The sequence below is a fragment of the Mustela lutreola genome, chromosome 5 (genome assembly GCF_030435805.1).
Source record: "Mustela lutreola isolate mMusLut2 chromosome 5, mMusLut2.pri, whole genome shotgun sequence".
Lineage (NCBI taxonomy): Eukaryota > Metazoa > Chordata > Mammalia > Carnivora > Mustelidae > Mustela > Mustela lutreola.
In genome coordinates, this window is record NC_081294.1 from 104,673,176 (window position 1) to 104,695,909 (window position 22,734).

General features: G+C 39.8%; 1 protein-coding gene across 1 annotated transcript; it reads left to right on the plus strand.

Annotated features, from left to right (window-relative positions):
• Positions 1 to 6,696: 6,696 nt before the first annotated feature.
• Positions 6,697 to 7,151, plus strand: LOC131831398 (ubiquitin-like). The gene has a single exon (XM_059173483.1). The coding sequence runs from the start codon at positions 6,768 to 6,770 to the stop codon at positions 7,149 to 7,151; it is 384 nt and encodes a 127-aa protein (XP_059029466.1). The 5' UTR covers positions 6,697 to 6,767.
• Positions 7,152 to 22,734: the final 15,583 nt, after the last annotated feature.

Genomic DNA, 22,734 nt, shown 5'->3' on the forward strand with positions numbered 1-22,734 from the left:
GGGGTACAGATCTGTGATTCATCAGTCTTACACAATTCATAGCACTCACCATAGCACATACCCTCCCCAATGTCCATCACCCAGCTACCCCATCCCTCCACCCCCCTCCCCTCCAGCAACCCTCAGTTTGACTCCTGAGATTCAGAGTCCCTTATGGTTTGTCTCCCTCTCTGGTTTCATCTTGTTTCCTTTTTCCCTCCCTTCCCCTATGATCCTCTGTCTTGTTCCTCCAATTCCAGATATCAGTGAGAACATAGGATAATTGTCTTTTTCTCTGATTGGCTCATTTCACTTGGCATAATACCCTCTAGTTCCAACCATGTTGTTGCAAATGGCAAGATTTCATTCTTTGATGGTTACGTAATATTCCATTGTATGTATATGTGAGTGTGTCTGTGTATATATATACCACATCCTCTTAAACCATTCATCTATGGACGGACATCTGGGGTGTTTCCATAGTTTGGTTATCGTGGAGATTTCTTCTATAAACATTGGGGTGCACATGCCTCTTCAGATCACTACCTTTTTAGCTTTGGGGGTAAATACCTGATAGTGCAATTGCTGGTCATAGGGTAGCTCTATTTTCAACTTTTTGAAGAACCTCCATGCTGTTTTCCAGAGTGGCTGCACCAGCTTGCATTCCCGCCAAAAGTGTAGGAGGGTTCCCCTTTCTCCACATCCTCGCTAACACCTGTCATTTCCTGACTTGTTAATTTTAGCCATTCTGACTGGTGTGAGGTGGTATCTCACTGTGGTTTTGATATGTATTTCCCTGATACCGAGTGATGTGGAGCATTTTTTCATGTGTCTGTTGGCCACTTGTATGTCTTCTCTGGAGAAATACCTGTTCATCTAATCTGCCCATTTTGCGATTGGATTATTTGTTTTGGGGGTACTGAGTTTGATAAGTTCTTATATTTGGATACTAGCCCTTTATCTGATATGTCATTTGCAAATATCTTCTCCTATTCTGTTGGTAGTCTTTTGGTTTTATTGACTGTTTCCCTTGCTGAACAAAGGCTTTTTATTTTGATGAAGTCCCAATAGCTTATTTTTGCCTTTGTTTCCCTTGCCCTTTGGAGATGTGTCTAGCAAGAAGTTGCTGTGGCTGAGGCTGAAGACTTTGCTGCCTGTGTTCTCCTTAAGGATTTTGATGGATTCCTGTCTCACTTTGAGGTCTTTCATCCATTTTGAAACTATTTTCGTGTATGGTGAAAGGAAATGGTCCAGTTTCATTCTTCTGCATATGGCTGTCGAAGCTTCCCAACACCATTTGTTGAAGAGACTCTTTTTTCCATTGAATATTCCTTCCTGCTTTGTCAAAGATTAGTTGACCATAGAGTTGAGAGCCCATTTCTGGGTTCTGTATTCTGTTCCATTGATCTATGTGTCTGTTTTTGTCCCAGAACAATACTGTCTGGATGCTGACAGCTTTGTAATAGAGCTTGAAGTCTGGAATTGTGATGTCACCAGCTTTGGCTTTCTTGTTCAACATTCCTTGGGCTACTTAGAGTCTTTTCTGGTTTCATACAAATTTTAGGACTACTTGTTCCATCTCTGTGAAAAAAGTTGATGGTATTTTGATAAGGATTGCACTGAATGTGTAGATTGCTCTAGGTAGCACGGACATTTTCACAAGATTTGTTCTTCCAATCCATGAGCATTGGAAAGTTTTCCCGTTTCTTCCTGTCTTCCTCTATTTCTTTCATGAGTATTCTATAGTTTTCTGAGTACAGATCATTTGTCTCTTTGGTTAGGTTTATTCCTAGGTATCTTACGGTTTTGGGTGCAATTGTAAATGGGATAGACTCCTTAATGTCTCTTTCTTCTGTCTCATTGTTAGTGTATAGAAATGCAACTGATTCTGTGCATTAATTTTATATCCTGCCACTTTGATGTAAGTGTGCCAGCAATTTTGGAGTGGAGTCTTCTGCGTTTTCCTGTTTATCCATCTTTGATTTTTTTCATGGGACCTTGAGGAATAAGGTGAACCTCACCTTTGAGATCCTAAACGACCTCCATAAGAAAACTGGTGGTCAATCTGGTTAAATAACTGTTAATGCTTGGGAGAAGAAGGAATTGTTGCTTAACCAAATTGAAAATGGGCAACAGAATTATTCTATATGGACACTGCACAGCCATGCTATCTCTCCATCCAATATGAGGGTTTTAGGCAAAGGGCATTCAAATTCTTGAACCCAGGTCTACTAAAGCTGATGTCCTCTGGGGAACCTGGGTGGCTCAGTGGAGTGAGTGTCTGACTCTTGGCTTAGGTCGTGGTCTCAGGGTCATGAGACTGAGCCCCTTGGGGCTCCACACTGGGCATAGAGCCTGCTTAAGATTCTCTCGTTCCCTCTTCCCTCTCCTTCTGCGCACTCCCCTCCCGATGCCCCCATGCTCATAATCTCAAAACAAAACAAAGCAAAGCAAAACAAAACAAAACAAAAAGCAACAGCTAACAGGGCTTCAGCCCTTCTCATTCCTTATAAGCCTTTGAGTTTCCAGAAGGAGGGCTGATAGCTAATGCATAATCAGAGCTGCTGACCTCCTCTTAGTGGTCCCTTGCTTCAGCTCCTGCTCGCTCCCTATCTGGCTCTAGGCCTTTGGGTGTTCATGCCAGGGCAGAAGCTCTTTGGCCCCTGTGCTCACCCTCCAATGCCTCTGGTCTCTGCTACTCCTGTTAGGCATTTCCTCTCAATCCCTGCCTGCAGGTTGCCCCTGCTTACCTTCTTCTCCACATTATAGGAAAGCACCTGAGTTGTCCTGGCTCTCTCAGAAGAGGTTGCTTAGCAACAGGAATTGTTGCTGGACATATTTACCTCAGTCCTGCCCTCCTGGAACCACTGGACTGGGCTGTCCAAAGAGACTTAGAATAGGAAATGTCAAAGTACAGCCCCATGGCACCTGCTGCCTCATGATGTTCTTCCAGATTCCTTATTCATCCTTGCTCGTTTTTCTCTCAAAAGCACCTTTTCCCTCCCTCCTACCTGGCTTATACTGACCAATCCCTCAGGATATCAGACACAGAGATAATAGGTCCAAACTCCAATTTTGGATATGGTTAAAGTTCTTTACTATAAATGGATAGCGAATCTGGGGGATGTTGCAGGGTTTTTATTTGAAAGAGGCCATGACTAGCCCTGCTCTTAGAAAACCCATGAATGGTCAGAAATGGAAAAGTCCTTGGTTCCAAAGGTCAAACACAGTAAAGGAGAGGTTGCTCCAGCGCTGGTGCAGCAATAATTTCAAAACCCAGATCCCAGGCCCTGGGCTAGAGAGACAAGTATCAATGCTTTACATGGTACTGTAGATGTAAGCAGCCACCAGATTGTTCTAGGCTTTTATGACCTGGTCATGGCATGCGAGCTACCACAGTCAATGTCAGAGCTGTCCTCAAACCCAGATAAATCCAAGACTCAAGTTATCTCAACTCAGGTCAGGCAAGAGACCTCATTATAAGATTGGGCTTTTTGCTTATTTGTTTAAAACTCAACAGTTTTCTTAGGCCTTTACCTCAGATCAATGCCTGTTAATGGATCTTGTATGTTTTTTTCCTGAGGGTCTGAATAACAAACAGTCCTTGTTATTACACAGGTTTTTCTCCCCTATAAAATTTGATAGAATAAAAATGATGCCTAGTATTTTCTAGTAATTTCTAGTTTATATTGTTTTATCCTCTATTTTATTTTAGAACCTTCTAAATCATTTTATATATACACGGACAGTATTTTTTCAATTTTTAAAAATTTAAATTCAATTTAAAAACATATAGTGTATTATTAGTTTCAGAAGTAGAGGTCTGTGATTCATGTGTCTTACATATCACCCAGTGCTCATTACATACCATGCCCTCCTTAATGTCCCCAACTCACCACTCCCTCCTCCAGTCACCCTGTTTGTTTCTTATGATTAAGAGTCTCTTCACCCAAATGGTCAATAGACACATGAAAGAGTGCTCAACATCACTCAGCATCAGGGAAATACAAATCAAGACCACAGTGAGATACCACCTCACACCAGTCAGAATGGCTAAAATTAACAAGTCAGGAAATGACAGATGTTGATGAGGATGCAGAGAAAGGGGAACCCTCCTACACCATTGGTAGGAATATAAGCTAGTGCAGCCACTCTGGAAAACAGTATGGAGAGTCCTCAAAAAGTTGAAAATAGTGTTACCCTACGACCCAGCAATTGCACTACTGGGTATTTACCCTAAACATAAAAATGTAGTGATCTGAAGAGGTATGTGACCCCCAATGTTTATAGCAGCAATGTCCACAATAGCCAAACTATGGGAAAAGCCTAGACATCCATAAACAGATGAATGGATAAAGAAGATGTGATACACACACACACACACACACACACACACACACACACACACACACAGGAATATTATGCAGCCATGAAAAAAACCCCACCCAAATCTTGCCATTTGCAATGACGTGGTTGGAACTAGAGGGTATTATGCCAAGTAAAATAAGTCAATCAGATAAAGACAACTATCATATGATCTCACTGATATAAGGAATTTGAGAAACAAGACAGAGGATCATAGGGGAAGGGAGGGAAAAAGGAAACAAGATGAAACCAGAGAGGGAGACAAACCATAAGGGACTCTGAATCTCAGGAGTCAGGTAGCTAGGGTAGCTGGGTGATGGACACTGGGGTGGGTATGTGCTATGGTGAGTGCTATGAATTGTGTAAGACTGATGAATCACAGACCTGTACCCCTGAAACAAATAATACATTACACATTAATTTTTCAAAAGTGTCTCTTAGGGTTTGTCTCCCTCTCTGATTTTGTCTTATGTTCCCTCCCTTCCCCTATGACCCTCTGTTTTGTTTCTTTAATTCCACATATGAGTAAAATCATATGATAATTGTCTTTCTCTGATTGACTTATTTCATTTAGCATAATATTCTCTAGTTCCATCCATGTCATTGCAATAGCAAGATTTCATTTTTTGATGACTGAGTAATAGTCCATTGTATATCTATACCACATATTCTTTAGCTATTCATCTGTCAATATGGATAGTATTTTTAAACTTGTATTTTTTATTGTCTTTAAAAATTTGAGGGAGAATTTTCATACATATAATCTCATTTGATTATCCCTGAAAACTGAGTTATAGCAAGTTTGTTTACTCCTGTTTGAGAATGAAGAAACAGAGTCATGCAGAAGTTAAACTGATTTGCCTAAGGTCAAAAATAATAGGAAACAAAGCGAGAAGTAGAATCCTACTTCTGATTCACCCTTCAAGCTTCTTCTTCCCTCCACTGGACCAAACTAGATCATGGTGAGTAAGTTTAAGTAAGCAAGTTCAATTCATGGTCCTGCTTTCATTTTCCAAACTGGCCAAGATAGACTGGACTTACAAAGCCATGATCTTAGACTTGATGAGTACTGAAGAATACTGTGTTTTTTCAAAAAAAAAAAAATGAGCTTCTAGGAGGGCAAGGAAAACCTAGGTTCTCCCAAGTTGCCAGGAGCACTATCACTCAGTTATATACCACAGGAGCACATAAAAGCAGGGGACGCCTGGGTGGCTCAGTTGGTTAAGTAGCTGCCTTCAGCTCAGGTCATGATCCCAGCATCCTGGGATTGAGTCCCACATCAGGCTCCTTGCTCGGCCGGGAGCCTGCTTCTCCCTCTGCCTCTGCTGCCACTCTGTCTGCCTGTGCTCACTTGCGCGCGCGCTCTCTCTCCCTCTCTCTCTCTCTGGCAAATAAATAAATAAAATCTTAAAAAAATAAAAATAAAAAAAAAAGCAGGGGGAAGAGTAAAAGGAAGCCTGTCTGAACTTCTGCCCACTATCCAAGTCCTAGAGGTGATCCTATTACCTCATCATTCCATAAGGTTTCAGAAGCCTGCAGACCCATACTGCACACTGGCAAGGGAGAAGTTTGGTGAGAGAAGAGTAGGAGCTGCCCCTCACAAGACAGTGCCTTTAAGTCCCTTCTTCATGTGGCCTTTCTTCTATATTCATCTGATATATATCCCAGGTCCATAGCAGCCCTTTGAAATCTAAACAGTGAGTCTCAAGGAAAGTTCGGCTGAATGGAGAAGTAGCTTCTAGAAACTTCAGCCTCATAAATTGGAACATTACTGGGTACAATAATCCCTTCAGAAAACATTTTAAATGCTACATTTAAAATAAATTGTGTAAAATTTTCTTTATTTTCAAATTAAAAATTGCAGATTTTAATTCACTAAAATTGTGCTGGGGCCCTCAAATAAGAGTTTGAGGTTATGGATGACTGGCTCACAACCCCAAGTTTAAGAAAGTACAAATTATAAATAGCTCAGAATCAAATACAGTAGGTTTACTTTTAAAGAAATCATTATTTGATGAAATAGTCCCTCATAGATTGAAAAAAGACTTACAGCCTCTCAGCAGCAGGACGTGCAGGCCAAGCTATTTTTTCTATTTCTATTTTTTCCTGAGAGTTATTTGTGCAAGGAGACACATAGAAAATTTCCCTTTGAGGGGTGCCTGGATGGCTCAGTGGGTTAAGCCTCTACCTTTGACTCAAGTCATGATCTCAGGGGCCTGGGAATGAGACCTCCATCAGGCTCTCTGCTCAGCGGGGAGCCTGCTTGCCCCTCTCTCTCTGCCTTCCTCTCTGCCTACTTGTGATTTTTCTCTTTGTCAAATAAATAAATAAAAATCTTTAAAGTCTGCCCTCTTTCTCTTCAATGATGTGGCCTAGCAGTTTGGTGGCGGCGGCCTTGCAGATTCGCACCAACAGACGCAGAGATGCAGATCTTCATGAAGACCCTGACGGGCAAGACCATCACCCTTGAGGTTGAGCCCAGCGACACCATTGAGAATGTCAAAGCCAAAATCGAAGACAAGGAGGGCATCCCCCCTGATCAGCAGTGTCTGATTTTTGTGGGCAAACAGCTGGAAGATGGCCGCGCTCTGTCAGATTACAATATCCAGAAAGAGTCTGCCCTGCACCTGGAGCTTCGCCTCCGGGGTGGCATCGTGGAACCCTCCCTCCGCCAGCTGGCCCAGAAATACAACTGGGACAAGAAGATCTGCCGCAAATGTTGTGCTCACCTGCACCCCCGCGCTGTCAACTGTTGCAAGAAGTGCAGCCACACCAACAACCTGCACCCCAAAAAGGAGGTCAAATAAGGCCCCTCTACCAGCTCTACCTTTGCCTACAGGGCGGCATCCTGCCTGAGCCCCAAGGTCCTGGGTCTTCAATAAAGTTTCCCTTTCATTGACTGGAGAGTTAAAAAATAAACCAACTTAAAAAAGAAAGAAAGAAAGAAAATTTCCCTTCCATAAGTAGGATAGATTTCTATGACATATAACAGGCTGGGTTGTGGTCAAGGGAAAGAAGTTTTCTATGCAGAACACTTGTACATGCAGGAGTTGAACATATGACTTGAATTGGGAATATAAAAGAAGGATAAATATGTTTCCAGGTATAATTTACATTTTATTATGATTCTGCTTTGATTTTAAGATAAATTAAGAATTAGGACTTCCAATCTTCATGCAGCTACATATACAGATTCCCTGAGTGACTTTCAGATGGTGGATTCCCAGGACAAAAGTCTGGATGGTTTGAGAACTTTAGGTAAGGGAGAATGCTACAGGAATGTATATGGTAAAGGCAAACCACTTAAATACATGCAACAGAATTCAGTATCATTGCGAGTTAACAATACATTTTGTGCTTTTATTCAGAGCCACACTCCATGCCGCCTCCTGTAATCACCAGTATAAAAAGTGGAGGAACTCTTTATTACTAAGATATGCAGTCTCTTTCTTTAGCCATCCAACAAATAAATTTTTAAAAGATTTTACTTATTTATTTGTAAGAGAGAAAACACACACAAGCAGGGGGAGTGGCAGGCAGGGGGAGAAACAGGCTCCCCGCTGAGCAAAGAGCCCCCCTATTCAGGACTCGATCCCAGGACCGTGGGATCATGACCTAAGCTGAAGGTAGATACTTAACTAACTGAGCCACCCAGGCATCCCACAGGCATCCAACAAATACATTTTAAACACATCTGTAGAGGTGGCTCTATTGCTTAGTTGGTTAAAGCACCTGTATGGCAAACAACCAAAGGCCAGGCATTAAGCTAGGCAGGTGGTGATAGAGAAAAGAAAGAAATGCAGGCCATAGCCTTCACCTTTATGGAATTTAGAATCAAGCCTTATTCTTTTTAAGGGTTTTGTTTTCCTTTTCTGAATATCAAAATAAATAATCTTTGCAGAAAATTGAAGTAGTAGGTGGATGCCTGGGTGGCTCAGTTGATTAAGCATCCAACTCTTGACTTCAGCTCTGGCCATGACCTCCTAGTTGTGACACTGAGCCCTGTGTGGGGCTCTGCATTCAGTGGGAAGTCTACTTGAGATTCTCTCTCCCTCCCTTTCCCTTTGCTCCTCTCTTTGCTTACCTGTGTATGATCTCTCTCTCTCTCAAATAAACAAATTAGGGGTGCCTAGGTGGCTCAGTTGTTAAGCAGCTGCCTTCAGCTCGGGTCATGATCCCAGGGTCCTGGGATCGAGCCCAGCATTGGGCTCTCTGCTCAGCAAGAAGCCTGCTTTTCCCTCTCCCACTCCCACTGCTGGTGTTCCCTCTCTCACTGTGTCTCTCTCTGTCAAATAAATAAATAAAATCTTTTTAAAAAATAAAATAAAATAAGCAAATTATTATTTTTTAAAAATTGAAGTAATAATATTACTGACATTAACCAAGCACTTAATATGCTAAGTACTCCATAAACATTATCTTATTTAATCCTTACAATAACCCTATGAAGGACATGATACTGTTATCTTCACTTTACCGATGAAAAACTGTGACTCAGTCAGTGCGAGATTCAAGATAATGGAACATGGTCTGACTTCAGAACCCAAGTTTTAAACATTTAGCTTTATGATAATTATTTCCAAAATGGAGCATTCCCTTGGGGGGCACTTGTGTGGCTTAGACAGTTAAACATCTGATCCTTCTTCTTTTTTTTTTTTTGAAAGATTTTATTTGTTTATTTGACAGATAGAGATCACAAGTAGGCTGAGAAGCAGGCAGAGAGAGAGAGGAGGAAGCAGGCTCCCCACTTAGCAGAGAGCCCAATGCGGGGGGGCTGATTCCAGGACCCTGGGATCATGACCTGAGCTGAAAGCAGAGGCTTTAACCCACTGAGCCACCCCGGTGCCCCTGATCCTTCCTTTTGACTCAGGTCATGATCTCAGATGATTGAAGGGTGAGTTAAATTAGTTAAACTTATGATTAGTTAACTAGTTTTTATCAACAGCTTCAAAAATGTTCATGCCATTTGATCTAATCATCCCTCTATTTAGTAGTACTCTGTAGAAATAAACAGTGTGCTCATGTGGATATATTTACAAAGATATCTATATTTACATATCTATCTATCTATCTATCTATCTATCTATGGTCATACTACTTTCCAGAAAGCATTGTACTAATTTGCACTAGTTTAATCATAATTTAACCTCATGATCTCAGATCTCAGATCTCATGATCTCAGGTCATGATGTCGAACCCCGAGTGGGGATCATTGCGAGTCCGCTTGAGATTTCTCTCCATCTCCTTCCTCTTCTGCTCCTCCCCCATCTCTCACACTTGCTGTCTCTTTCTAAAATACATGAACAAATAAAATATGTTTTTTAAATGAGGCATTCACTCTAGGAGGGATATAAGAACCCTCCAGGATTCAGTGGAAAATGTTAGAGATTAAGTATAGATTTGTACCTGAATTTAATATGGCTTGACATATTTGGCACAGATTTCAGGTGATGACAGCAAAGAAAGAAAATGTGGAGAGTCCTTAAGGAAGAAGGGAGTTGGGAGTTACACAGAGCTGAGGAATTCAATCAACTTCCGGGTTAGTCAATTTCCAGAGTATTGCTATGTATTATACTTTTGTGTACTCCTGTTAAATAGATTTATGATTACATTATTTAGTTTTAACTCACCCCTGAAAATAGACAATTTTAAAACTTTATGAATAGACCTAGGGGCGCCTGGGTGGCTCAGGGGGTTAAAGCCTCTGCCTTCGGCTGGGGTCATGATCCCGGGGTCCTAGAATCAGCCCCCGCATCAGGCTCTCTGCTCAGCGGGGAGCCTGCTTCCTCCTCTCTCTCTCTGCCTACTTGTGATCTCTATCTGTCAAATAAATAGATAAAATCTTTTGGGGCGCCTGGGTGGCTCAGTGGTTGAGCCGCTGCCTTCGGCTCAGGTCATGATCTCAGGGTCCTGGGATCGAGTCCCGCATCGGGCTCTCTGCTCGGCAGGGAGCCTGCTTCCTCCTCTCTATCTCTCTCTGCCTGCCTCTCTGCCTACTTGTGATTTCTCTCTGTCAAATAAATAAATAAAATCTTAAAAAAAAAAAAATAGATAAAATCTTTAAAAAATAAATAAATAAAATAAAATTTGTGAAAAGACCTCAAATTTGAGATAATGCCAATCACTCAAACCATGTGAAGTACACATAATGGCAGAGCTGACACTTCTACAACTAAAAAAAGCTCTTCGTTAAAACAATTTTCTTATTGGATTTGAGAGTCAGTGACATTGTCTTCACTAAAATGTAATTAATAATTTTACTGAAATCAAAATGGTTTTCTGCACTAATAAATAAAATAAATACACATTTATTTTAAAGTATTATTTCCTTTTTATCTTATCCTTTAATATGTGTATGCTTTACAGGATACAAATTATATTAATGTATATAATGGATATACATATGTTGGGGGTACATGCTCAAAATTTTTTGTGATTATAATACAATCATATAATCATTTAATATTTATTATATATAATGTAATCAAGAAATTATAGAAGTAGGAAAAGAATTCAATTCTAAAAATACAGTGATAGGTATCTTTGTAAATCTACCCACATGAGCAACCTGCTTATTTCTATGGAGTACTACTAAGTAAAGGGATGATTAGATCAAATGGCATGAACACTTTTGAAGCTTTTGATAAATATGGCCAAACTACTTTCCAGAAAACATCGTACTCATTTGCACTTCTAAGGGTAGTCTAGGAGAAATCCTTTTTTTCCCTATACCCTTGCCCATTTTGAGTGTTTTCTGTTCTTATAACATTTTTTTAATTCACAAGAGGAAAATGACCATTTTCTCTCTATATTCATTTTTGGGTATGATGCGATGACTCCCGTCACTTCAGTGTCTATTGAATAGTCACATCTTAGGTGTGCAGATGGGCCAGTACATTTGGGCATTGACTGGGTAAGAATTTATTTCCTCAGACTGGATGTGAGTATGATCTAAGAGTAAATTATGAGAGGGAGAATCAAAAACCATCTTTCTCCTTTTTGTATTAACAATATGTATTTCTCAGAGTGCAAGAAAATATGAGTAATAGCATCATTTAAAACGGTTATAGGATTTACATATGCAAGAGAATCAAGGTGTGAACGGCTTCCCAAATTTAACTCAAAATGGTTATAATCTAAATGTAAAAGCTCAAACTACAAAACTCTTCGAAAAAACCCAGCAGTGAATTTTTGTGACCTTGAGTTAGGCAAAGCCTTTTTAGATGGGACATCAAAAGTATAAGTGACATTGGGGTCCCTGGGTGGCTCAGTGGGCTAAAGCCTTGGGCTTCGGCTCAGGTCATGATCCCAGCATCCTGGGATCAAGTCCTACATCGGGCTCCTTGCTCAGCAGGGAGCCTGCTTCTCCGTCTGCCTCTGCCTGCCACTCTGACTGCCTGTGCTCACTCTCTGTGACAAATAAATAAAATCTTAAAAAAAAAAAGTATAAGTGACAAAAGAAAAAATAGCTATGGGACAACTGGGTGGCTCAGTTGGTTAAGTGACTGCCTTCAGCCCACGTTCTGATCTTGGGGTCCTGGGATCGAGTCCCATGTGGGGCTCCTTGCTCAGTAGGGAGCCTGCTTCTCCCTCTGCCTGCCGAACCCTTGCATGTGCTGTCTCTCTCTCTTTCTGACAAACAAATAAAATCTTCTTAAAAAAAAAAAAAACGAAAAGAAAAAATAGATAAATTGGACTTCATCAAAACTGAAAACTTTTGCACTTCAAGCAACAACAAAAAAGTGAAAAAACAACCCATAGAAGGGGAGAAATATTTGCAGGTGATATCTGATAAGGGATTTGTATCCAGAATATAAAAATAACTCTTACAATTCAATAATACAAAGACAAACCAATTTAAAAATGGGCAAAGGGTCCGAATTAAGCATTTCTCCAAATATACAAATGGCTAATGAGCAATGAAGAGATGCTTAACATTATTAGTCATTAAGGAAATGCAAATTAAAACCAAACTGAGATAACACTTCACATCCACTAGGATGACTATAATCAAGAACAGAGACAGAAACAACTGTTATTGAGAACGTGGAGAAACTGGAACCCTTACATGTAATGTAAATATAAATGTAAACTGGTACATTCACTTTGTAAAACAGTCTGACATCTCCTCACAATCTTAATTGTAAATCTGCCATATGACCTAGGTTGTCTATGCCTATGCTCCTAGGTATATATACTCAAGAGAAATAAAAAAGCCAAAACCTTGTCCACGCAAAAGCTTGTATGTCAATGTTCACAACAGCATTACTCATAGAAACCAACAAGTGGAAACAACTCAAATGTCCACCAAACTGACAGGTGGATAAATAAAATGTAATATATCCATATAATGGGATATTATTTGACAATAAAAAGGAATGAAGTACCAATATATTCCACAACAGGGATGAAACTTAAAAACATTATGCTAAGTGCAAGAAGTCAGTCACAAAAGACTACATGTTGTATAATTCCATTTACATGAAATATTCTAAATAGGCAAATCTAGAGACAGAAAACAGATTAGTGGTTGCCTAGGGGCTGGGGGAGGGAGAGTGTGGGGAGTGACTGTTAATGGGTATGGGGTTTCTTTTTGGGGTCATGAAAATGTTCTAAGATTGGTTGTGGGATCGTTGCACAACTCTAAATATACCAAAAACCACTGAAATTATATGCTTTAAATGGGTGAATCGTAGAGTATGTGTATTATATGCCAATAAGCTTTTAAAATATATGGCAAAAATATGAAGAATGTCTGTATAATAGACATTATCTTTTTGTATTCCACTCATTAATATTTGACTTTTTTAATTTGAAAAAAGTATGCGCTATTCTTGGAAACATCCTTTTGGTATATTATGTTCCATCTCTGCCAATTGTGAAGTGCTATTATTAATAAAAATTAATTATGTTACCTCCTATGAGTTGCTGACATTAGGCAATGCTTGAGATCAGATGGGCCTTATTCCTGTCCTCTGTATGAAACATAACTTTCTAGGCAGAGTGTTTTTTTTTTTTTTTTTTTTGCTTAGATGAGGAAGGGATAGACATATTCAATTTTAGTAAAATAATCTTACAGACTATCTGTGGGGACCTTTTTGATGTGAAATTAAATTGTGGTACAGACAGAGATTTTATTACATTTACATGGACCCATAAAATAACTTTTATGGTTCCCAGCGGTGCAAATCCTCCTTAATTTTGTTAATTATTTCCCCCCAGTTATCCTTAGCCATGTCTGCTAATTCAGTATTGATCTTGATTCTAAGCTATGTTATGGTCTTAGAAATTCACCTGAGTCCCCACTGATGAAAAGAACTAAGGAAGCAGATCTTACCCGAGGTAATGTTTTGGATAGATTCCAGTTAATATTATAGCTGAGGATGACAATGTCCTTCCTCCCACTGTTCTGACTCACTCCTCAGACTGGTCTCATTACCCAGAGCAGGGTGCTAGGGCCTGTCCCAGAAAAATATGAGGGGGAGATGGTAGCTATTTGGTTCCGCACCTACACTCCGGGATGCTCATCCCTCTCTCGTGACATGCTCCTTCCCATGTCTTCAGGCTGAACCTGGAAAATAATCTGGTATTCTGCTTGTTTCCACTCTTTTCTGTATTAATCTTTCCAGGTTAACCTACTCACACTTCAACTGGAATTTTCCACGGGAAATATCTTAAATTAGCTGTTCTTAACTGCACTATTCAGCAAATAATTTGTTACTATTCATAGTTACATTGCTGATTTAAAAAAAAAAATGATTTGCTTTAAAATAAATAAGTGGGACCATGTTCAAGGTTACCCTCACATTTTCTGTGCCTCTGGATACAGTTTCGGGTGGGGGAGGGTGCGGTTACCACTAACACAACTGGATGTGGTTGTCTGTCCAGAGGGAGTGATAATTGCCAAAGGCCCTTCCTAGTTGGTTCATTTTAGTTTACCAAGCATTTGTTGAGTATCTACTATGTACAAAGGCTTAATCTGAAATTAGTTGCTTTTTCAAACTAAAACTTCAATGTACCTTCAATTTCTGGGTCATCCAATTAATTCTAACATGTTAAAGGACTTTCTGTTTTATGATACATAATTATATAATGTAGGCCTCTAGTGAATCTTAATTCTTTCATTAACTTACCTCATTTAACTTATTAGATACCCATTTATAGCTTTGTAAAATGTACTGTACTTAAAAGTAATAACTGCAGCCCTTTAAAATATTTGAGAATTCATTTTTTTCATTAAAATCAAACTAATTTCTCCTTCCACCTGTCTATTATTTTGAAATACTGAGGTTATGCTACTTAGGTTTCTTTGTCTTGTTTCTTTATCACATTATCAGGTCCCAGCAGGCATCCCGTGGTGTAACTTGGAACACACTCTCAATTCAGTCTTGGACTCTGGTTGATGATGGTAGCAATTAACCTGTTTAATATTCCCTCCTCTCCTCCCAATTAGAAGAATAATTAAGTGGCTTGTGTGTGTGTGTGTGAGAGAGAGAAAGAGAGAGAAAGAGGGAGTGACACACACACACAGGATTGGGTGTGTTGCCCTGACAGAAATTAAACCCCGGGGTTTTTTGTGAAGTCAGCAAAATTTGCCTCTTTCCTCATTAGTTTTACTCTTTTTCTTCATGGGTGATATGTTCTGATCCCCACTTCAGTCATCTGTGGTTACCTTTCTTATCCTCCTTTTAAAATATTTCAAATTCTGCATTTATACAAATTTCTATGAAAAAACACTTTGAAATTATTTTACATACTTACATTTAATATACAATAATTTTTAAAATCTCTTTCTGCCTAATAAATGACCCCAGCACTTGGTGGTTTGAAACAAAAACACAATTCTACCATCTGGGACAGGCTCAGCAGGGTAGTTCTCCAAAGGCACATCGTGTCTACTGGGGTTGCAACGTGTAAGATGGCTTCTCACTCACCTACCGGGTGCCTCCACAGAGCTGGCCGAATATAGCATGGTATTCTTAGAGTGACTGGACATCTTACATGGTAGCTGGCTTCTCATGGGAAGGAAGCAGAAGCTATTAGTCCTCCTAGAGGTTAAGGGTGGACTTACCCGAAGGATGTGTCCACCAAAGTATTTCCCAAGGCCAGCCCAGATTTAAACGGAAATAACTCCATCTCTTGATATGATGACTGACATATATGTATGGAGGGGGAACAACTGGGACCCGCTCTCTTACATATGGTACAACACTGAGCATATAACAGGGTACAGAGTGTGAAATATGTTTTTCTGACAGCCCCAGCCCTGAGACACTAGGTGCAACCACTGTTAAACTTCTTGAGTATCCACTAATGATATGTAATGCAGTTTTATCCTAATGTCCTGTGTCCGTGATTTACTTTTTCATTTAATCATACATCTAGAGCCGGCTTTATGTAATGGCTACACACATTCCTTTTGTGGATATTTACTTGCTTCTCATCTCTTGTTATTACTAACATTGCTTCAGTGACTATTGCTGTGTGTGTGTGTATAAAATATATGTGTGTGTATGACACGTTTATATTTTTTTCCCAAAAATGTAAATTTGTCAGAAAGAAACTTTCCTGTAGGAAGAATTGCCTGGTCAAATAATACATGTATGTACAATGTTATTAGGTCAACAATGGTAAAGCGGGGAGTTTTCCACTTGGGGGCGTAGGGGTGTGGAAAGTTTTGTCTACCACAGGAGACCCTTCCCTGCCTCCAGAAGACACTGGCCCAGCCCCTGTAGTTGCAACAATACTTCCTTTTCTCACGGAAAACCACTGCTGTAGACCAGCTGTCTCTTTTGGCGGACGAGCATCCTGCAGTTCTGAGTGCGTGACCTGCCCACAGGTGCCCCATTCACACTCTGAACCAACTGGTCTTCTCCCAAGTCTCCGAGCAAATAAGCAGTCACTACAGGGCCACTTTGGTATAGATCAAATCTGTCCAAAGAAAGCTCTGTGAATCACTAGACTCCCCAAAGCCTCCCTGCTCCACAACAGAAGAGGATTCTGTCACCAAGCATGCCTGGGAACACTTCATTCTACACCAGCAAGTCGCACCTCCCTTCACAATCAACAAGGGCAAACAGACTCAGGAACCTGCCCCCAAGAAACTCGTTTGACACTGTTTAATGACTAACCACCTGCTGCCTAAAGGAATTTGACTACCACACCCTGTTTTTGGGATACCTGTTTAGCTAACTGCTTAATGGAACCAAGTTTTCAGAGAAATGTTGCTGGACTGGGAGACTGGCTCTACCCTCAACAAACTGAAATCCTGAATGGGTCAAAAATCACACTGGACCCTGGGCAATGGAATTGACTTATTTATTGGGTCCTTCCAACATGGAAGAGTTCCTCTTTTAGTTTTTCTTACTGAAGACAAGGCAGAATGTTGTGTCTGACAGGAGACATTGAGGTTCAATCTGTTTCTTTGTTCCTCTGAATTTATTTTTTTTAAAAGTAGGCTCCATGCAGAGCTTGAACTCGCACCAAGCTCCAAGGCAGAATTAGAACTCAGAACCCTGAGATCAAAACCTGAGCTGAGATCAAGAGTCAGAAGCTTAACCAACAGCCACCCAGGTTGCCCTACTTTGAATTCTAATTTAGTCTGTTCTTCTGCACAGTGTGTGCTAGTGAAAGTAGATATGGAGGGTCCAGTTGTGCTTTTTGCTTCAGGGTTCCTGCTGCCCATCACCCTGACCACCCCCCCCCAATTCACCTCCACTTTCAGATAAGAGAAAAAGCTGGGGAGTTTGGCAGGAACCAGGCTGACCTCAGACACACGCGCAGCAGGAGATGAATACCTCTAACTCTGTACCTTTGCCACTTCTTACTCGATAGGCCATAAACAAATTTTGTGCTCAGGGGAAAATGATCTGGTATTCTTATATCAAATTTGTATTACCTTTACAAATGAAAACAGATCTTCAAACCAGGTGTACTGTGATTTGTTTGGACTCTTTACTGCCTCCAACTGAGATGTTTTACATATACTAATCTAAAGACAACGAATCCTGAGCTGATTTCCTGAGTGTAAGTTATTCCAGCCCTGAAATGAAGGGGCTGCTATGTGTCAGAACACACAGATACATAGGCAACCAAGGGCTATCTAGCTAAATATCTTTTTTTATTAATCGGAGCTTCAGAGGTAAAATCTCCTTCTCAGGGACATCAAGGTGATTTGTGACACTCTCCCCACACCTTTAGATTCACAAACCAATGAGTACATCACACCAGTCTCTCGTTTTCTCATCAGTGGCAGACATAAAACATAGGTAATCTTCATTTTACTCAGATGTTTCAATTAACTGTGAAAACCCCTTGGCTTATATTATACAAGCATTTGCGAGTATTTCATTTTCTTTCAGTTTAAGCATCAACTAGAACTCATACTTAAAACCTTGTTACATTTCTTTTAGAAATTGGCACAATTAAATGGTCGAGGTGACTGCAGTAAGACAAAAAGAATGAATCATAAGGATATCTGAGATCTACCTTTCAGCTGTCTTCCCAGGTGTTGGATTCATGGTTTTGGAAGGCAGGATCTGTTTTTCAGACTCACCAAGAACACAGAGGCCTGAAAACGGGAAATGCAAACACGATTGTTTACTAGGAATTCACCTTCTTGCACACCTTTAAAAGCACTTCCCTCGTCTGGCTTTTTTCATCCCTAGTCCATGCAGCAAGTACAGACACTTAGTGAATTTTTCTAAGTTAACCCACAAGATATTTACAATCTTTTAAAAACTCTTTTTAAAAAGAATCTTATGTTTATTAAACAACAATAACACATATCAAATTTCGATTCTCTAGTGGACAATTTGAAGACTCATGAGCTTCAGGCTGTTTTGTTTGTTTTGTTTCCTGAGCTTTGAGAATGTGATGAATCTTTATATCTTTAAATTATTTTCTTAAATTTCACATTGCCTCTGGAATTAGTAGAAGCAGAGGACATTAAGTTAAAATAAGTGCTAATTCTGTCATGGTGACTGCAAACAAATGGCTTTAATTGAATTAGGTATTATTTGCTTTTGTTTTTGTTTGTTTTTTAAACTGAATCGAGGGAAACAATTGGTTATTTTAGCATCACAGAGATTAAATTTAAGAAAACCAAACTCTAAAATGTTACACCAATTCCACCTCTTGGAAATTTGTACATGACCACAGCTTAATAATTACAATTTTGTTTAGTTTATGAGTACAGCATCCCAAATGGTAGGTGATAATAATGGTTCAGACTTGCTCCAATTCTTATAACCCTTCTAAAACCAACTGTGATAGAGCAGTGAGAGGTGCTGCCTCCCCTTGCTATCATTATGAAGATGTAATTCAGTTACAATTATTTAATCCCAAAGGCATTATTACACCTGTTCAGCAGTTTTCAACCATTCACTAAAATGATGTACAACTCCACTGTGATAAATCTCAGAGTGATTTTTTTATTAAAGTTTCTTTAAAAGTATATGGCTGGAGGCTGATGAATTTAAATAAATGTTTGAAGAAACTACATAAATAATTATATAAGGAAGGGGGTATTTCACAATATGCCCTTTCACTTATCTGAACTCTTCATAACCTTGAGATATAATTACAAAATTTTTAAAAATCACTTAAATCATGTAGATCAGATCAAAGGATAATAGATTCATAGAATGTAAGCACCAGAAGGGAGCTTAAAGAATATCTAGTTCAGTGGCTTTCAAAATTGGGCATGAATTTTGAAATTCAGGTGCAAGACTTGTTAAAACCCACCCCCAGAGGTTGTGATTCAGTAAATATGGGTGGAGCCTGAGAACCTGTATTTCTTATAAATTCCCAGGTGATGTTGATGCTGCTGGTTCAGCAACCCGCTTTGAGAATTGATCTAATTCATCTTCAAACAAGGCCAGCAACTAGAGAGATAAAGCTATTCGCACAGCAGAAGAAGGGGAAGGGCAGGAGCCGGGAACCTGCACCCAGACTCCTCAAATGAGACTGGGCTGGCACTGGGAAAGCATAGCGAACCACACCTGCATGGCGGGGGCATGGAGAAGACAGTGCAGAACAGTCATGGCTACATACAAGCCTGGCAGACTGGCAAACAGCAGACATTTTGGAGGAATGAGGGAATGGAGTGTCAGATATACACAAAGGGCCCAACAAAGGAATTAGAAAGTTGAAATCAGGTACTGTTGGAAGGTACAACAAAGTAGGTGATCACCACGGGGAGGGGAAGTTAGTTAGAACTATTTGGATGTTCAAGAGTATCTCTATAGAGAATGCTTACTTCCTCCACCCCAACAAAACCTGTCTTTCTAAATTTCAGGAAGCTATGCACTATCTACTTAGAGAATCAAGATCAAGACCTGAAAGTCAATCTGTTTCACCTTCTCCCTCCTCTCCTACCTTGAATCCATCAGCAATCCTGTCATTTCCCTCCAAAACATATCCCAAATCCATCTATTACCCTAACTTCCCAAGTACCTCCACATCAAGCCATCATCTCTCTGGAGACATACAGTAGTTTCCTAACTACTCTCTCTTCTTCCATTCTTGGACCTCTATAATTCATTCTCCACCCACCTACAGTCAAAGTGATCCTTTACAAACAAATTTGATCTTACCACTCCCATTTTAAAGCCCTCCAATGACTTTCTATTTCATCTAGAAAATATCGATCCTTTACTACAGTATACAAGGCCCTACATGATCTAGCTTCTGCTTACCTCTCCGACCTCAACTCCTGTCATTCCCTGTCTTCTCATTAATTCCAGTCACAATTTTATTTCTGTCCTGAGAACATACCAAGAACAATTCTGTATGAAGGCCTTTATGCTAACAATTTCTGCTTCCAGAAATGTTCTCCCCCTGCCTGTCCCCACCCAATCCTCCCTGATCTTTACCAGGCTTGACTTCTTGTTGGCTAGTTTGTGGTTAAATGTCACCTAGTCAAAGACCTCTTCATGATAACCCTATTTGAAGTAGCCTCCTTCTGTGTCTCTCTGCTAAAACAATCCATTTAGTTTTCTTTTTAGACCTCATCAATGTCTGAAATTCTCTTTTATTGGTCTACACTTTTATTGTTTATCCTCTTCTACCAAATATAAGCATCAAGAAGTAAATAAATCTAAGCTTCGTCTATATCCCTGGTATTAGCACAGTGCCTGGCACATAGTAAGTGTTCAGAAGAATTTCCTGATTGAACAACAGGACTCTAGTGATAGGGGTAGGAATTCCTCCCTGGAACTGCACTGGCAAGAAGGGAGAGCCTAGATTCAATGAACAACAGGGACATCCATTCACTACACAAAAACAATTACATGAGCTGTGGACTCAGGAACAAGACAAAAACCCTGTTAGCAAGACTGGATCCAAAACTGAGTTAAAAGTTTGCAAAAAACAAAACAGAAAACAAAATTGAGTTAATAGCAAGAGCTTGCTACTGAGGCAAAAAGACCAATTTGCCCAAAGCCAGTTCACAGAAAGCCACATTTACTTGTTTTTTACTTTCAGCTATTTGGAAATTATTTAATTCTGTCTTCAGAAGGATATTGGTGAAGTTTAAATCGTATCTGTCCATGTACTGCCACTAGAGCTGGAGTTGGAGAGAGAACTAAGGGAAAGACTGAAGAGTAGAAGAATTTATATAAAATGTATCTATTTATTAAATATGATGTATTCTTATGAATATATTATCCACTTCTTTATTGTTAATAAGAACATATATGTGGAAATTTTTCAAACTCAAGAGTATGTTCAAGAATATATTTTTCATTAATATATTTATAGGAAAAATAGATTTATATAAAAAATAAAGAAAACTGGGCTGATTGTTGGCAGTGGCCATCTTGATCTCCTTTGGTCAGTTATTTTGCCTTCATTGATAATTGCCTCCTATTCACAGTGGGGGCTCTCTGCCCCTGAGTTTTCCAACATTCCTCCAGAATATGTTATTGTAGTGTCTTGTCATACTTTTGATTCTTAAAATGCTTAATCAAGGTTCTCAGAGTCCTTAGGAATAAAAGTACTATTTTGCTGATAGCTAACCCAAGACCCAGCAAAGTCAGAAAGTTGACTGAAGCCACTGAGCCAAATGCGCTGGCTTGAGTTGTGGGTGGATTGGGAGAGCTGAACACAGAACACGGGGTTGTTGTTTTCCTGCTACTTTCCAGGCCCCTTAAGAGCCTGGCTAGGCTAGGAATGCAGTTGGCAGCATTCCTCCTCAAACAGTCCGACTGGACACTCTGATGCCACGTCTGGGGCAACTACTATTCAAGTTGCCACTGCCACAGGGTGGGATGAAGCTCCTTCACTCTGAGTACTGCAGGGAAGGCATCTGGGATGCAGGTGGGACCAAACCCCGAGACAGTAAGCAGCAAACATCAAAACTGATCCCATATAGTACAAACCTGTTCAGTTCTAATGGCAGTTTATGTGCTCTATACTCTGGTTATAATGAGATATTAATGCATAGTTAATGTCCCATAATTAAAAGTCCACTTTGGTTACCTACATGACAGACTATCTGAAAATACATCTGCTCTTGCATTTTAAGGAAGGCCTAGGGTTTTGCTTAGTTTCCACAAGGAAATTTCCTTTGGAAATCCTAAATACATGTTCCTATATGTAGATGTGCATGATTTGGGTTCTCCATCTGAAATAGATAGCTTGACTCAATTAATTAGGTTAGTTTTATGGGATAGGTTTTGCATCTCCTCTTTTTGATCATTTCAGTATTTGTGACCAACTTGCCAGGGATGGGAAAAGAGACATAGAAGAAAAAACAAAAAAATAAAACCCAAGATTTCCTTTTGTTCTAGTGTTTAAAATGTTGGTTAAAGTTTAGCAAATGGGCAGTCCCTGTGCATTTATTAGGAACGTAGTTACATCTGTCTAAAAATGGGTATACTGAAGTAACCTGAAGCTGGAATATTGTGTAAATGTGTGCACTGGTTATTGTAGGAGAAAGACGGATTTCATAGGTATTAATGGCTTTTTGTGGGGATTTGAGAAAAAGTGTCTTGATCTTTCCTGAATTAATTATTTTTTGTTATTAGTGATGGGTGAATAGGCGTTCTGATGGTGTGGCACCTGGCTGGCTCAGTTGGTAGAGCAGAGGACTCTTGTAAGGTCAAGCCCCATGCTGTGTGCAGAGATTACTAAAAAGAAATATTTTTAAAAATTTGTTCATTAAAAAAAAAAAAAATACAAACTCTGATGGCCTGACTCAGAGCAAACAAGGACAGAAGAGGCCTGTTTCTAAGGAAGAGGCACTTGGGAACCATCCAAAATTATATGCAAAAATTTCCATGACTATGAATATGTGCATTTTCCTGAGGAGGACGTGTATAACTTTCATCAGCTCCTCAAAGGAATCCATTGTTCAGGAAGACTAAGCCCACCTACCCCTCCAGAATA

What these genes read in the sequence shown, in the direction of transcription:
- LOC131831398 (XM_059173483.1), top strand. Translation starts at nt 6,768, where the DNA reads ATGCAGATCTTCATGAAGACCCTGACGGGCAAGACCATCACCCTTGAG.